General features: G+C 18.6%; 1 protein-coding gene across 3 annotated transcripts in view; it reads right to left on the minus strand.

Moving 5' to 3' along the window:
* Window positions 1-586: 586 nt before the first annotated feature.
* LOC100863909 (pfs47 receptor-like) overlaps window positions 587-17,733 on the minus strand; it is a 53,424-nt gene continuing 36,277 nt past the window's right edge. The window contains exons 1-4 of one of the 3 annotated variants that reach the window (XM_086908408.1): window positions 10,641-10,837; window positions 8,988-9,187; window positions 7,594-7,737; window positions 587-1,166 (exon numbers count right to left, since the gene is read on the minus strand). In XM_086908408.1, the coding sequence (XP_086764534.1) occupies window positions 1,155-1,166; window positions 7,594-7,737; window positions 8,988-9,187; window positions 10,641-10,647 (363 nt within the window). In that variant the 5' untranslated portion in view covers window positions 10,648-10,837 and the 3' untranslated portion in view covers window positions 587-1,154. Of the gene's footprint in view, window positions 1,167-4,352; window positions 4,488-7,593; window positions 7,738-8,987; window positions 9,188-10,640; window positions 11,029-17,733 lie in introns of those variants that run through there. The other 2 variants (XM_086908406.1, XM_086908407.1) reach the window with 2 other exon arrangements.

The following is a 17,733-nucleotide window of genomic DNA, read 5'->3' on the forward strand; positions in this document are numbered from 1 at the left end:
ATTTCAAATTTGTGATAAACTTATGTATGATATGTCATTTTATTAAAGACATATGTTATACATTGAAGTAATAAAAATAATATTTATTTAGAAAAAGAAATATATATTTATATTAGAAATATTATAAATATACATTATAAATTATACATTTATAATTTAATAAAATAAAATGCGAAATTGCACGTATTTTTAATAAATAAATTTAAAATTAATAATAATTGTGTTTTGATTTCTATATTAATAATTGATTTCTTGAATAGATCAATTTCGTTCATTGCTTCCTATAATTTGTTAATCATATTGTATTGTTTATAATTGTTATAAATTTTCTTTGTCATCATTTTTCAAAAAAAGATTTTTTATTGAATTGAAATTTGGAAAACACGCTGATTATCTCAAAACCCTGATTATAGATACCCTTAGATAGATACAATCAACTCGCATAATCATATTTTGCTCGCATAATTTATTAAAAATCAAAAATTGAAAAATTGATTAATCAATCACGATCTTCTCTAATTTAAATTAGATAAATACGATATTATAATAGTCATATTTAATTAGGAACCAATGAAAAAAAGAACGCTATTTATTAAAGTCTTTATTAATCTTTCTTTACATTTTTTTATAATATGATTTCTTTACAATATTTAAGAATTAAATAAAAATAGTTTTTAACAAAATGTGCAATGCTTAGAAATCTTTGTCAATATTAATATAAATAATATTATTCTGTTTTCTAAAAAAAGTAGGTTACAGCAACTTCTTGTTCTTCTTTTTTCTTGTCAATCTTGTTCTGTGAAAAGTTTAAAATATTTTACAATAAAAAACTCTATGTCAAGCGTCAATTTCAATTTCTATTTCACAATAACTCTGATTCATCTATCACTGTGTCAAATAAATACTTCTATCTGAAAAAGACATATTAGATAATTCTATATTTACATGGCCTTCTTCGTGACCATCGTCTTTTCTCTCAGAGAGAAATCACGGAAAAATTCTGAGCAAGATAGCAATATCTGAAAGTTTGCTTTCTTGTCCTAAACTTCGTCGATTTGGTATTGGCCTTCCTTTTGACTTCTGAACCTTAAGTTTTTCTTTCTTCTTTAGATGAATAAAATTCTTTCTTAAAAGTAGATCTCCAGAAGGTTTCACTATAGGATTTTCTTTAAAAGAAATAAAATATTTATTTCGGTTAGTGTGCCTTTTAATATTATTTATAGACTTTATGAAAAATGATTATAATTTTTGGCGAACCAAAATTTTGCTTGATCGATATTATAATGTAGCTCTATTTATTTATGAATAATGAATGAATAATTTATATTATTATATGAATAATTTATTTACGATAAATTTAACAAAAATAATGATTATATATTAAGAAAATATTTCATGAATATTCATTTATCTAATAAATATTCAAACTTTTATTATATATTCAATGATCATATTCATTACTTCAGCTCGATCATAAAGATTGATTTGCATAAATAAAGCTAATCTGCATTGTCATAACAATATGAAGTTCGATGTAAATGATTTTTACGATTTTTACAATCTATACGATTTTATTATATCTACAACATTTATACGATTTAACAGATTTAGATCCAAAGCATATTTCTCTTTGTGATCGCAATATCTATTTTTATTTTTTCAATGAAAAAAACTAGGAAAAATATGCGATTACAATGATATCATAAAAAAATCTCACTCAAAAATTTGCATCACATTTTAGAATGTGATCATGAAGCATCGATCTACAGCCATCATTTAAACAATCAAATTTACAGATTCAATTATATCTATAAAATAAAACTTATAGATAATTTATAAATATAAAATATAAATTTACAAATGTATATATATATAAAATATTATTTTATATTTTGTATACTTATATTTATTATTTTTTTTTATTTATTATATATAAAGATGAATATTTATAAAATATTTATATAAATAATATACGTAAATACATAAATAAATATTGTTATGATTTTCTTTGATGCATATTTTATTTATTACATTTTATATTCATAATTTTGTACAACAATATTGATTTAAATAACAATAATCATGCATGTTTATTCTTTAGATTTTTAGTGTTGATTTAACTTTTGAAATGAGATTTTTTGTTTCAATGTTTATTTGCAAAAAGTAAACTATCGAATACCATGAATTATATTTTGTTCGTCATCATATACATATATATATATATATATAGTATTATATATATATTATATTATATTATATTATATTATATTACATTATATTATATTGTATTACATTGTTGTTATATTATATTGTATTATTTTTATATTACATTATATTGTATTGTATTATATTGTATTATATTATGATAATTTTTATATAGCTAAAAGATGGAATAACTACTGGTCACATTGCAATTATTAATATTTTATGAAGTATTGGTAATTATATTTATTCATAACTTACAGCTGTAAAGAAAAAAAAAAGATTTAAGACATTAAATTTGAATTGTTCACAATTTGCAACAATATTGATAATTCAAAAAATAGCTATTTGATTGCATATGCTAGACAATGTTATTTTGTATTATATAATAATATATAATAATGACAGTCAATGATAATCGATGGTAATTGATAAATTGTTTGCAGTAATTATTTTCATTTTTATTTTATGATTAATTGTTAATAATTGATGATAGTTAATAATTGATGATAATAAATCTAATTAATAAATAAAATGATTTAAATTCTTGTTATGTTATCTTTATATTCTTAAACATCATTTAATGAAATGATTTATCATTTTATTCCATATCTATATTGTATATCGGCATCAAAATTGGAAATACATCTTTATAATATACAAAAAAAAAAAAAAAATATCAATTTTTCTTCTAATAGAAATAAATCAATATCAAAACAATGCAATATTTCCAACCCAAATTAACTTAATTTCATCATGTCATTTTTTTGATGTGATAACAAAAAAATCTTCAAATGATGAATCACCTTATTTTTTGATAAATGATAACGTATCACGATATAATGTTTCTCGTTAATACTGATAATCAATGAAAATATGAAAATATGTATACAATATCTTAATATATTTTATTTGAACGAGATGCAATTTTAATCATGTATAAGTGAGAATTTTATTTTTTAATTATTTTTGAATTGAAGAAAAAATGCAATAATATTTAATAGCTTATTATATTATCATTGAAATTTCTGATGAACCAAAAATTATATTTCTGTATGAAATATATGATTTACGCGATCAACGCGTTAAGTCGATATACTTAAATAATATATATCGCTATTCTTGTTTAATGATGAGACTCTTGTATGTTTCGATAAATTTTCAAAAGTGAATTAAAAAAATTTACATTATAGTCTTATCGTCCGACAATTTGTTAAATAAAATAGAATTCTATTTATATGAACTTATCAAGATAAATATATTCATATTTATAGATATATGTAATTTATATAAACAAGCTATTTATGTAATAGAAATTGTTCATTTAATTAATTCCTTCATAAGTTATGATTTCTCATTCAATTAATAGGAATTCATGTTTATATAATAGAAATTCATGAAAACTTTTTTCTAAACTGTATAATAATATTAAATATTATAAATTTAGAAATATATATAAGTTAAATGATGTTTATTTAAAGTTCAAGTAATCAGATATAATCAGATATTAAATTTATATAAAATAAATTCAATTGTATATTTAATATACTAATTACTATACTAATTAATATACTTAGCATATTATATAATAATATATTATATTATATTATATTGTATAAATATTATATTGTATTACCAATGATTATAAAATATAATATATTATGATAATAATAAATATATGTATACAAGTATATTTATATTATATGTGTATATATAATATATTAAATTAATATATAATATATGTATATAAAATTAAATATTAATTTTTAAATAGAAACTTACATAGTTTTGATATTTATAAAAACAAAAAATTTGATTAATATATAAGAAAAAATATATATAAACTACAAATATTTTAAAAAATTAAAAATAATAATTGCTTTAATAAGATTTTATATTTTGTTATAATGATGAATATATAATAATGAATTTTTTAATAATGATAAAAAAATAAATTTTCATTATTTACATAACAAAATATATATTTTTTTTTTGCAGAAATATAAATATGAATGACAATTAATTATATATATATATATATATGTATATGTATATGTATATGTATATGCATATGTATATGTATATGTATATTTCTGGTGTTTTAACTCAAATGAAATTTTAGACATTCAGGCAAAAAAATACAGAAAAAATAATCATATATTGCAGTAATTTTTTATTTGCTTCATAATATTTATAAATTAATTTAATACCAGCACTTCGTAATTTCTCAGTGAGATTTCTCTGCCTTCATAAGGTACGTATATTACTCCGTGACTTCTATGTACCTATAAAGAAATATTTAATAGAACTGAGATATACAATAAATCCAAATAAAGAGGAAAGAAATCTTCTATTTGAAAGTTTAAAAACGGAAAATGAAATTATAAGAAATTTTATATATCATAATCTCAAAATGATATATTTATGATTCATAATATAATTTGTATTATATGACCTTTATGTATTATAGAAATAATCATCGATTGGTTTAAAATAGAATTTATGAGCTTAATTATAATTACAAAAAAAATATTATTTAGAATATGCATAAAACTTAATACGAAACATCAAAACAAATTCTATTTAAAGCTTCATTTTTTTATGTGAAATATAGAAGGATATAAAAACCTTTTGTCAGTTCGTAATAATTATTTATAAAAGAATTCTTCTTATTGATTTCTTATAATGTCTTTTTTATAATATCTCGAATAATTTTTCCTTATACATATGTTTTTCAGTCTTTGTTATTTCTTGAGTTATAAATCAAAAAAGTTTCGATACTATTTATACTTCGATATATACATGATATTTTTAATCTTTTCTATATAATCGTATTGATTTTAATCGATAGCTTAAATATATAATAATAGCCATGAACCATTGTCGCGTCGATGGGTTTAGCGTGCAACATATGCAACAATGAGTGAAGAGGTTAAGATTTGTGTAATTAAGGTTATGTTAAATTAGGTTGATTAAGTTGAATTTAATAATACTGATTTAGATTGGTAATATTAATCCACCATCATACACATTGTTTACGGAATTTTTATTTGAAGGATTTGTATTAATTCTTATTTATATAGATATTATAAGCTACTAAAAAAATACTAAAAAAATAAATTTAGATTTGGATAGATTATTCAATCATTGAAGCGTATTAGCAATCAATACTAACTAATAGTAAGAGATACATTGTCATAATTATAAAAAGAAACCTTTATTGTAAAGTCATCGACAATTTCTTGCAAATCTCAGAAATTAAAACTAATTGATGCTAACAGGAAAAAGTTGTTCAGAATGTTGAATTTAACAATGTTTTTCAAAGTCATCAAAATCAAAAAGAAAAAGAATTATTCAATTTCTTGTGATTAAATCACTGCAAGTATCCTAAAAGTATCATGATATTTTACGTTTTTAATGATTGCACTATTTAATTAATAAATTAAAATGTGAAAAATCTTCTTTGAATTTTTTTTCTAATAATATACTATATATAATAATATCAATGATAAGTATAGTGTTTATTCAAAAAAATATGTTTATTTGTATATAAACTAAACAAATGTTTAAATTAAATTTTCTTGAAAACATAATTTTACAAAAATAAATATTTCTCTTTTTTTCGATAATTTTATAAGTATATTATTTTCGATAATAAATAATAATTTTCTACTTGGTTATATCAATTATATTAATACTACATATGAAATCTTATATGATTTATAAGTTTTATTTGATATAACGATGATAACAAAAAACACAATTTTTTTTTCTTATTGAATATTTTCTTATTACTTAATAATTAACTTAACTTGTAATTGTAATTATTTGTTAAATTGAATTTACATATTTCATAAGATAATAAATTTGAAGTAATTTTAGTATATAATAAAATGAATTTTAATTGAAGTATATTTATTTAAAAAAATAACAGGTACAAAATAAGTATTACGCTACAAAAAATAATTTAATAATTATGCAATGAATTAATGCAAGATATAGAAGCAAAATTCTTTTTTCTTATTCATGAATTCTAATAGCCAGGAAAACTTGTATTGTATAATTTAAGCTGATAAAATTAAAATTTATAATAGATTCAAAATCTTAATTTGATCGATAAATTTTTTTATTAGTGCAAATTAGTTAAAAATTATTTTAATAAATTTTAAAATTTCTGTTCAATAATCTAAGTAATACGACTTTTATTTTTAGTATTTCATATTATATAAAAATAATTTTATTATAGATATAGATGAAGAAAATTTGATTTAGATTTATGAAATATATTAAAAAAAAATTATTTTGCAAGTATTGTTAATTTACATTTCACATTTTTATTACATAATTTTATTAAATAATAATTTCGTTTTAAATAAATTTACATTTACAATTAAAAATTTTAATAAATTTTAAGATTTGAGAAAAAATATTATAATTTATAATTTAAGAAAAAATAATAAAATATATTTAAAAAATCAAAAAGTTAAAAATTCAAATTTTTATATCATTTCAAAAATTAATTTTATAGGATACATTATTTTTAAACATTTTTTAAACATTAATTTTAAACATTAAATTTGGAATAGAGATTTTTTTTTATTATTAGAAAATAAAAAAAAAATATAATTTTATAATACAATTTTTTTTCTTCCATCTTAATATGCAATAAAGCTGTTGTAAAATCTGTTATCAATTTTTATTTAAATTACTAAACTAAATATTAATTGTTATCAATGTCATATTATAATATATATTATTTTATTTTAATAATATAGTAAAATTATATTAAAATAAAAAAATTATTTCATTTCATTTTGTACAAGAATAGATTTCATAATGAAATATCTTTATCTTTAAATTTGACATAAAAAGAGAATCTAATGATATATCTAAATGTTTTTGTGCAGAAACTTTAGATTAGGATTCTTTCTATTGATGAATAAAAATAATCGATGATTAAAGACATATCGATTTTAATCTATTTTTACTCAACTATTAATCATAACGATAACTTCATTAATTCCGAAATTGCTGCAAATATTTATATAATTGAGATTTGCTGAACTAATCTGAATAGAAATTTAAAAATTCAAACATAACTCAAAGATAACATTCTTTGATCGAAAAAGTGTCAATCAATTGAATAATGCAATCAAATTAGAATAGATCCATTTGAACGACTATTACAGATTACTAAAGAACAATACTTTTTTATATAAATTTAAATGAAATATAATAAAGAAAATTCATTTTTTAATTTTTTGTAGTTTCTGTTGTTCCCATAGAAAATTATTAGTATGTATGCATACATTTCATTATTAATATTATAATAAATGATATCTTGTTTATAAGGATCTTGCATATAATGAAATTTATCTGAAATTTACATACCTTTCCTACACATGGTACACCATTTTGATATGCACGACCAACATAAAGTATTTCTCCTTCTATCGTTTTTCCAGCTTCTACTGCATCTGGCGGAACATGACCATTACTCGATGGAATCCACCGAAAATCGGCAGGCATCAATATCTAAAAACAAAAAATCTTACGAATATATGTATATTTATTATTTAAACGTTTAAAAAATCTCAGTTAGAGGAAATAAAATTTATTTATAATTTTTCTTTTAAAATTCTTTTAAAATTCTATATCCTATAAATAAATAGGAGATGGTAAAATTATGTTTAAATACGCTAAATATCAGCATTGACAAGCGTATGAAATATTAATTTTTGTATTTTGAATATTATAGATGTAATAATTTTTATTATAGCAAATGATAAAATCAAAATTTTTATTTTTATTTTTTTTTTTTTTTTTTTTTTTTGTATTGAAAATTCAAATTTTGATTTATGTTCAATTTGGAGAATTTCTTGAAGTTCAAACACTTAATGTGTTTTTCATGAACATTGATTAAAAATTGTTAAAAAATTAACAAAATTGTACTAGTTTATACTAAACTTTTTAAAATTTTGTTAAATTAATGATTTATATTTTATTAATATAATCATTGATAATCAAAATTAATAAAAACATTTAATTCACTCAAAACTATTATTTTCATTAAGAATTATATAAATATATACATATTTATTATGCATTAGTGCATTATGCATTATTATAATTTAAATATTTTTCACATATTTAAATTATTTAAAATAAATTAAAATGTTTAATTTATTTTAAAATTATCTGAACTTTATGTATTTGAATCACCGATAACGAGATGAGTCACATATATAAGTATATACTTATATAGTAGATTGCAAAAATGTTCTATTTTGTATTTCTTCTATTTATAATTCTATTTATATTTTATATTCCATTTACATGTTTTCTTTATAAACAACTAAGCTTTTATTGTAAAATAAAATAATAAATAAAAATGTTAAATATAAAATAAAAAATTGATATCAAATTGCTTTTTTTTTATGAATATATAATTTTTCGAATACTCAATATGAATATTTTTGAAACTAATTATATTTAAACTGCATGTCTATATTATTTACACATTGTCTAATATTGTTTACATGCTTTACAATCTGATAGTAATTAAAAGTAATTTATTTATGGTTATGCATTTCTTTGTTAAATATATAATAAACATGAATATATGAAAATTAGCTAATTTCTAATTATTTATACTCACTAATTTTGATTCTTTCTAATTAATTATTTGAAGAACTATTTATTTTCACATCCCATCAATTTATTTCCCAATCAGTTTGAATAATCAATATTCTATTGTAATACAGTTTTGTAATATTTAATTTTACCTCAAATTCATGCTTCATATGCTCTTTTCCACCATAGGCGACATAAGCGACACCATGTTCCGGCTTCACCTTAGCAGGAAGCATATCGCCATTATGATAAGCACGTCCAACAACAAGTATCATACCATCCAAATCCTTGCCAACTGAGATCATTCCAGGTACGAAATAACGAGCACCCGTATACCTAACCCATTTATATCCTACAACAGGAATCAATATCAGTAAAACTGAATGTAGAAAACAATAGTTTTCTACATTCGAATAAAATTACTTATTAGATTAAGTAAATTATCTTATGTATATATAATAATTTTTGTTAACATATAAATATTTGCATAAATTTAAAATTTATAGCAATTAATAGCAATTAATTAATTGGAAAAAATTAATTTAATTAGAATTAAAATCATTATAATAATATAAGAATTAATTATATATATATATATATATATATGTATATATATTATGTAAATAAACTGAATTATTTAAAAAAAATAAATATCAATTAACGTATCTCCTTGTGTTCATCATATAGAAAGAGAAATATGTTTAATAAAAAATATTGTAGTTTAATCAGAATATTTAAAGTTAAAGTTATAATCTCTTTATGTTAAGTTATATACTCATATCTTGTAAATTTTAATCTTATAATTTTACAAAGTTATTACAAAATTTATAATGTATAAAATATAAAAATGAATGCTCAAATACATCCATCGATTTATTAAAAAAAAAATTTTAATTTTAATTTAAATCGTGGACGACAATTAGTAATATTTTTTTTTTTAAGAAAATAATATTACAATGTACAATGCTAATAAGATGAAAAGACGTTTTAATAAAAAAAATTTCATTTATAAAATGGTTTTCATCTCAATGTAAACTTAATGAAACAATTTATAAATAGTAAACGAAAAGGCAAAAAGATAATATAATAAAAATCAAAAAATTAAAAAATATAATAAAACAAAACAAATTATTAAATAATATTATAAAAATTAATTTAAAAAAGAAAAGATTTAAAAACATTGGATATTATGATAAAAAAATCAATTAAAAAAGGTACATTTATAATATTAATAAAAATTCAATAGAGAGAAAGAAAGAAAGAGAGAGAGAGAGAGAGAGAGAGAGAGAGAGAGAGAGAGAGAGAGAGAGAGAGAGAGAGAGAGAGAGAGAGAGAGAGAAATTTTTTTATTGCTTTTTTGTTTCTATTATTATTCGTTTTAATAATATTATCACAACATCTAAATTAATAACATTTTTCTGATAGCGTTTCTATGAATATTCTTTCCACTGCATACATAACTTTATACTATTTTATATACTAAACTTTATACGATTTTTTAATATAAAGCATTTTTATTTCTTTAATTTATCGTAAAATATTTTACTTTTTATTATTTTATTATTTTTATTAATGTTATATTATATTATATTATATCTTTTATTTTTATTATTATTATATTATTACTTTATATTTGTTACTTTTATTTATTTTTCATCGTTTCCTGCATCATTCGTTTATGCAATATAACAAATTACATATATAATTACTTATTATTTTGTTCCTCATAAGATACACAAAATACCGTAATTAAATACATTACACAAATTAATAGAATGCACAAAGCACATTAGATAATTACTCACCAGACATTTTTATTTTTATAGCACTTTTATAAAACACAAATTTTTCTTAAATTGCATATATTAAATGTGCGCAGTTCCGACACGGTACGTTGCTTTTCGTTTATTAAATGTATGGGCGTAAACATTTTATTCCTTTTCAAGTTATCAATTTTGTCGTCAATCATCGTTAATCATCGTCGATGTGTTATATCAATTATGATATAGATATAGTCTCTAAGATTGTATAACTGGAAAAGATTCTTGTTATCAATGCTGATATGAGTCAATTCAGAGAAGCCGGAATAAAGGAAAATAAAGGAAAATAAGAATTGAGATGATTAGAATAAAATTTTCAAAATTCTTCATATCTTTTTAATGAATTCTTTATATTTTTTTTATCAATCTAATCATGAGATTTTTTTTGATAAAAATAAGAAATCAACATAAAAAAATAATACCAAATTATATCATTTCTTAAATATAAAACATGATATAATTTGAATTATACTTGTGTATCTTTTTCATTTTAATATAATTTATATCATTTTAATAAAAAAAAATATAATAACAATAATTAAATATATTATTATATTTATATTATTATATATATACTTCACAAAATATATACATAAATATAATATTGATAAAAAATTTGATTTAAAAACAAAAAATAGAAAATTTTTATTATTATTTTTTATTAGTATTGTCTTTTCTATTGAATATAATAAATATTATAAGCATTAATATCACAATATGGCAGTGTCAAGTAATCTCCTCATTCTATGACCAATCATTCTTTAATGATGAATCATTTGCAGCTATGTCGTAAGCTATAATTATCAAACATTTACTTTCAGAATATAATTTTGAGAAAAATAATTTTTCTAGTTATTTTTTATTTTCATTAAGAAAAATTTTGTATTGTTAATTCATTCAGGATTAAATTTTTTTAAATATTATGAAAATCCTTTTTTTTCTATATCAAATCTTATTAATAATAGAAAAATATTTTTTGAAATTTCTGTGGAGAAATTTATAATATAATATTATTTAATATCTATTTTATCAAGAATAATTTTATTTAGTATTTAATAAATAATTGAAATATGTCGAGCGTGATTAGATTAAAGATTAATATTTTTTCATTTTATAAAAAAATCCAGATAATAGAAATATTATAATATTATGTATAATATTTAATCTGTATATTTATTATACGATTCTATATCTAGGTTTACATTCACATTTCATTTCGAATTTATGTATAAAGGTTACATCAAAAAAAATATAAACTTTCTTGTGGATTCAACAGAAAAAAATAATTTACTATGTTGATCATTGTAACTAAAGAAAACTATCTACCATTTTACATAGCTATCTTTTTGATTATTGAGTTCTTTTGTTACATTTTTGCGATATTTAAAATGACTATATATATATTGAATTAAATTAAATTATGCACGTTGAGATTAAATGAAGGAAGATAGAGCGAAACAACCACGTTAATCATGATTAAAAAGTTTTTTCACTCTATTTGTATCTCACTTCGTTTAACGTAAATTTTAATTGTTTATAACTCAATAGATAAGTTTCGAGTAACATTTTTGTCTATTAACTTTTATATTTCTTTATTTCCTTAAAAATAATTTCCAAGAGAGTTTTATGAATATATTAACATAATTTCATAATTCTAATTATAATTAATAATTATAATTTAATAATAATATTATATAAATAACAATAATTATAATAAATACATATATTATAGTCTACATATTATAAATATATATATATATATAATTACATATTTTTTATAATAATTTATATTTCTATGATACTTTTTCTTGGGCTGGAACTTTTGATTCTTTTTTATTTTTAGATAATCTTAATATTTTTACAGTATCTAAACAATTTCGGTTAAATAATGTATTCAACTATATATAAATGAATATCAAAAATAATAAAAGAAACGTAATAATAATAAAATAAAATAAATCACTTGTTCCTATTTTTTTTCTAATTAACTATTGCCAATTTATTTGCTTTGTACAAAGCAATTGGATATATTTGTATTATTATAACTTTATTAAAATTTTTTGATAATAAGAGATTTTTAATATTAATAATAATTTAAATTATATTATTATTAACAAAAGAAATGTCTATAAATTGAATAATTTAAAATAATATGATTAAAATGATAATAATATCCTGATTTAATTTCTTTAATAACTATTATTTTATTTATGTTTCTAGGAATCTTTCAATATCTAATAAATTATTTTATATACATTTTGTATACATATAGCAATATATGAAATATTATGTTTTATAACTCATTTTACTAAAAATTATTAAAATTTTTATTATTATTTTTGATTAACAATTCGCGAATTTCTATTTTTCTAATTTTTTTAATTTAAAGATTTCGGAAATTTTAGAAATTTTGCTTTTTATAATATTGATAAAAAATCTAAATTAATTGGAAAAAGTTTGAAGAAAATATTTATAATTTATAAAATCAAAATTTGATCGATCAAATTAGAATTCATAAGTAGTGTCATAATTACAAATATTTTTTAGTACATGTATAATATTTCTATAATTTCTTTTTTTTTTTTTGTTAACTCTGTTAAGATAAACGAAAACAAAACATAAAATGTGAAATTTCATCTGTAATAGCAGTAAAAATTTCATTGTCATTTAAAATACGTACTTTTTTCAAATGAAATATTACTTTTTTTTTTTTTTTTTTTTTTTCACTTTTTTTTTTCATCAATTATAGATAAAAACAATAAGTGAACGACAATTGAACATTGATCGATGTCTTCTTTGCAATAAATGAGAGGAATTATATAAAAATCATCTTTTTTCATATCAAGAATCGTTTTTAATAATTTCATTCCATTTTTTATCCGCTTATTATTTTAATGATTTATAAAGATATCCATTAATACCTTTCACACGATGAATTGCAATTTACGGATACTTATCGTGTTCATTTATGGAAATATGATTCTCGTGACGTTCAGATTTCGAATTCATATATCTTCACTTGATATCATATCATATTTCCTGTTCGAATTGAAACGCTAACAATACATAGAAAAAAATAATAATATTTTACAAAGTTGCAAAATCACAGCTTTCAAATACATAAATATTTACGATAAACAATTTGTCGCAAAATTATATTACTTTCTGAAAATTAGAAATTCTATGTATATTTAGAAATTTTTATTATCAAATATTTACAAAGAGATACATCAATTGACGAGAAAGATATGAAACATTTTTAGATCTTTAAAATTTAATTTATTTGAGCATTTATAAAATTGATAAAATAGATACTTTTTGAAATTTAATTAAGAATATTTATAGAAATATATAAAAAGTTAAAATATACAAAATAGGAATATATATTTGAATTGAATGTTTTTAGATTATCCGAAATTTAATATTTAAAAATATTCATAAGATTTAAAGAACAGAAATTTTTAAAATATCCAAATCTTTAAATCTTATTAATGTTTTATATTCAAAATATAAAACATTCAAATATAAATTGAATGAAATGAATGTTTATTGAATATTATCTTTTATCTGAGATATAATAATAGATACACAAAAAAGAAAGGAACTATTTAATCAATTTTATATAAAAGTTATATAATTTCGAGAGAGACATAATTTAATGTAATTTATTTTTTTGATTATTCAGAGAACATATAATCAAGTTTGTTTTTCTAAATGGAATTATATATTTTTTAAAAGATCAATTAATTCCGTTCATCATTTTCTAAAAAAAAAACTATTATTTATATTGAGAAATCATTTTAAAGATAATAACTTAAAATTTGTGAAATTTATTGTATAAGAGTTATTTAAGAGAAATTAAAATTAAAATATATAATTAAAATTAAAAATTTTTCAACATAAATAGTTTAATAATTAAAAAAAAAAATAAAATTAAAATTAAATCGATTAATTTATGAAAAAATATATAATTCCTTTTAAAAAAACAAATTGTCGTAAAACTTATATATTCTATTTTTATGCCTTTTATTTACAAAAGCAAATTATATTGAATTATGTCTTTCTCATAACTATTCAATTTTTGTTCGAAATTTTCAATATAGTTAATTATTTTTAAATTATTTCAATCTCCAATTGTATGTTAAATATCATCCTGTATACATGTATCAACAGATTTACTTATTTATTAAAATTTAATAAATATGTTATATTTATATTTTTATAATATTTATAATCAATATATTTATATTTTTACACTCAATTAATAAAAAAAGTATTTATAAATTAAATTGAAAAGGTTTTTTAATTGAGATTTTTAAAGAGATTTTCCTTCAAAAAAAGTATAAAACAAAATAATAATTTAAATTGTAATAAACGATAATTAGTATGTACAGTTAATACAATTTTACAAAGTCATATTATTTATTTAATGAGAGATAATAGTGAAACAAAATATCAAAAATAAATGTGGCTTAATTAATAACTAGAAAATTGAAAATCATTCTAGAACAATTCTATTTAAATTTAGATTAATTACATAATTCATCTCACGTTAATAATTGACATTATGGGATAATTTCATCATTGCTTCGTATGCAGATTAAGATTAATTAACGTGATGACGTATATCTCATGTTCTAGAAATTGATGGCTTGAGATAATTAGAAAAAATCTTTTAGTAATTAGAAAAATTTATTCAACTTTTTATAGCTTTCGCAAAAAATCTAAAATATTATAATTCAGTATTAATTGAAGTATTAATTGACTAATTTCATCAACTTATACTTTTCATTAATTCTTTTTTTTTTCTTTTTTTCTTTTAAAGTAAACTTAATTATTAATGACACCTGATCATTCAAATAATATTAATCTTTTTCAGAAATATTATGTAATATATATATATATTACATTATATGTAACTTTTTTGAAATTAAAATTATTCTAAATAAGAAAAAGATTAAAATCTATTAAGGAGCTTTTTATTACAGTATTTTAATATAATAATAAAAACAAAAAAATTTAATGCATTGATAATATTTTATTTTATTTAAATCAGTACTTTGAAAATATTGTAACGATACTTTTAATGTCTTTTAATATCCTTGAAGAAGTCGGAAACGATGTCGTTCATCAGTGAAAAATATTAATTCCTTTTGAAAATATTTGAATCACCATTCGAAATTCAATTGAATATTATATCATTATATTATCATTAATATCTTTTATTTTTAATTTTTTTCTCGATTATCTATTGAACAATTAATTAATTAAAATAATATATTTGATATATTAATGAAACGAAAAATCAATTAGATTAAAATCTCAGCTGACTTTTAGTTTCAATGCCTATTATATATAATAAACAAGTTCAAGATAAGAAAATCTTTATTAGAAAAAAATTTATTATATAAAACTAGTAATATAATCTGATAAATGATAAGAATCTGATAAATGATAACGATTTTGTAAAAATTGTTAGAATAATAAATCATACTAAGTAAACAAACTTTAAAAGAGAAATATTAAAATTAAAAAATTGTATAATATATATATTTAAAATTATTAATATTAATAATATATATTTAAAATTAATTGGCCTTGTTTTGAATAAATATTTAATTAAATATTAATTAAGATAATTACAGAATTTTGCATAAATATTAAATATTCTTATATAATATATTCTCATATAATTCTTATATAATATATAATCTAATGTCTTATCATGATAACTTAGTAATTTTTCTTTTTCAGTTGCAGTTTTGATATCTTGTCAAACATGAAAGACTATTATCTCACGTTAAAGGTGTTCTTTTCATCCATGTTAGTAGAATTCAATACAATATTCGATTAAATCAATGGAGCATATTTCATGCTCAATTACTTTGCATGTAATAATATGTTAATATTGATGACCAAATGTTTCAATCGATTTAATTAATTTAATAAATACTTATTTTAGATTAGTATGAGAATGATTCATTTAATATATGATTAATGAAATACTAAGAAATAAATATTTATATATTTTTCGACATTTTTTTTCAATTTACCGTCTAAATTTTTCCTTGAAATAAGAAATAATTATTTATTTATCATAATCCACTTCCCAGGGATCAAGACAACAGTTTATTGTATCGCAATTGTTTGAAAACTTTAAGTTTAATATATTGCGTAAATTGATCATGCGTGTCAATTACTATGTAGTAAAATTAACTAGGTTAAATAATTTTATTGACAATATTATTACTGATACATACTATATAGCGAAATTTGTGATTGTGAATTCATGTCAACTACTATGATTTTGAACATGTCAATATGAGCTGTTCAAGGTGAGTATTTATATATTATAAATATATAATAATAATACAAAAATATACTTATCTTACATTGTTTTAAGACATTTTTTTCTATTATTTTTCTAAAAAACAATTATATAATTATATAAGTATAATTATATATTATATAATTTTATAGGATTAATACATTCGATTTTAAAAACAAACACAAAAGTTTATACAAAATATATAAAAATGTCACTCTTATTTATTTTATATATATATTTATTATTATATAAGTTACAAGTAATTTAAGTTTGCGTTAGATGAAGCAAAATAGAAAGAAATATCTTCATTGTCATTGTCACTGTCTCAGTTCATCTAAGAAAAATTTAAATTACTTATAACTTAATAAATAATCACATCCAACATTTTTATGTTTTGTATTTATTTTAATCTCTAATTATATTTATTCTTCAAAGATATTTCATGAACATGTTAACACTTAGTTATATATTATCATGATATTATTATAGTAACCTTTAAACTTTTCAGTTTCTTTTTCAAATTGCCGCATGTGGATTTTTTAAAATGTCAATATAATGCAAATAAAATGCAAATTTTTATGCAAAATTATTTTATGAATATTACTAAAGAAATGGAGAAATTTCATTTCTCGATTATCATATTGGTTATTATACTTTAGATATTTTGTTTTTCTTTTTTTTTACATTTATATTCAAATTTTACATAAACTGTGGAAACTGAAATAAGATAATAGACAATAAAAAGCATAC

Source organism: Apis florea, unplaced genomic scaffold (assembly GCF_048593485.1).
Source record: "Apis florea isolate Af1SG1 unplaced genomic scaffold, ASM4859348v1 contig_3078_pilon, whole genome shotgun sequence".
In the NCBI taxonomy this organism is placed as follows: Eukaryota; Metazoa; Arthropoda; class Insecta; order Hymenoptera; family Apidae; genus Apis; species Apis florea.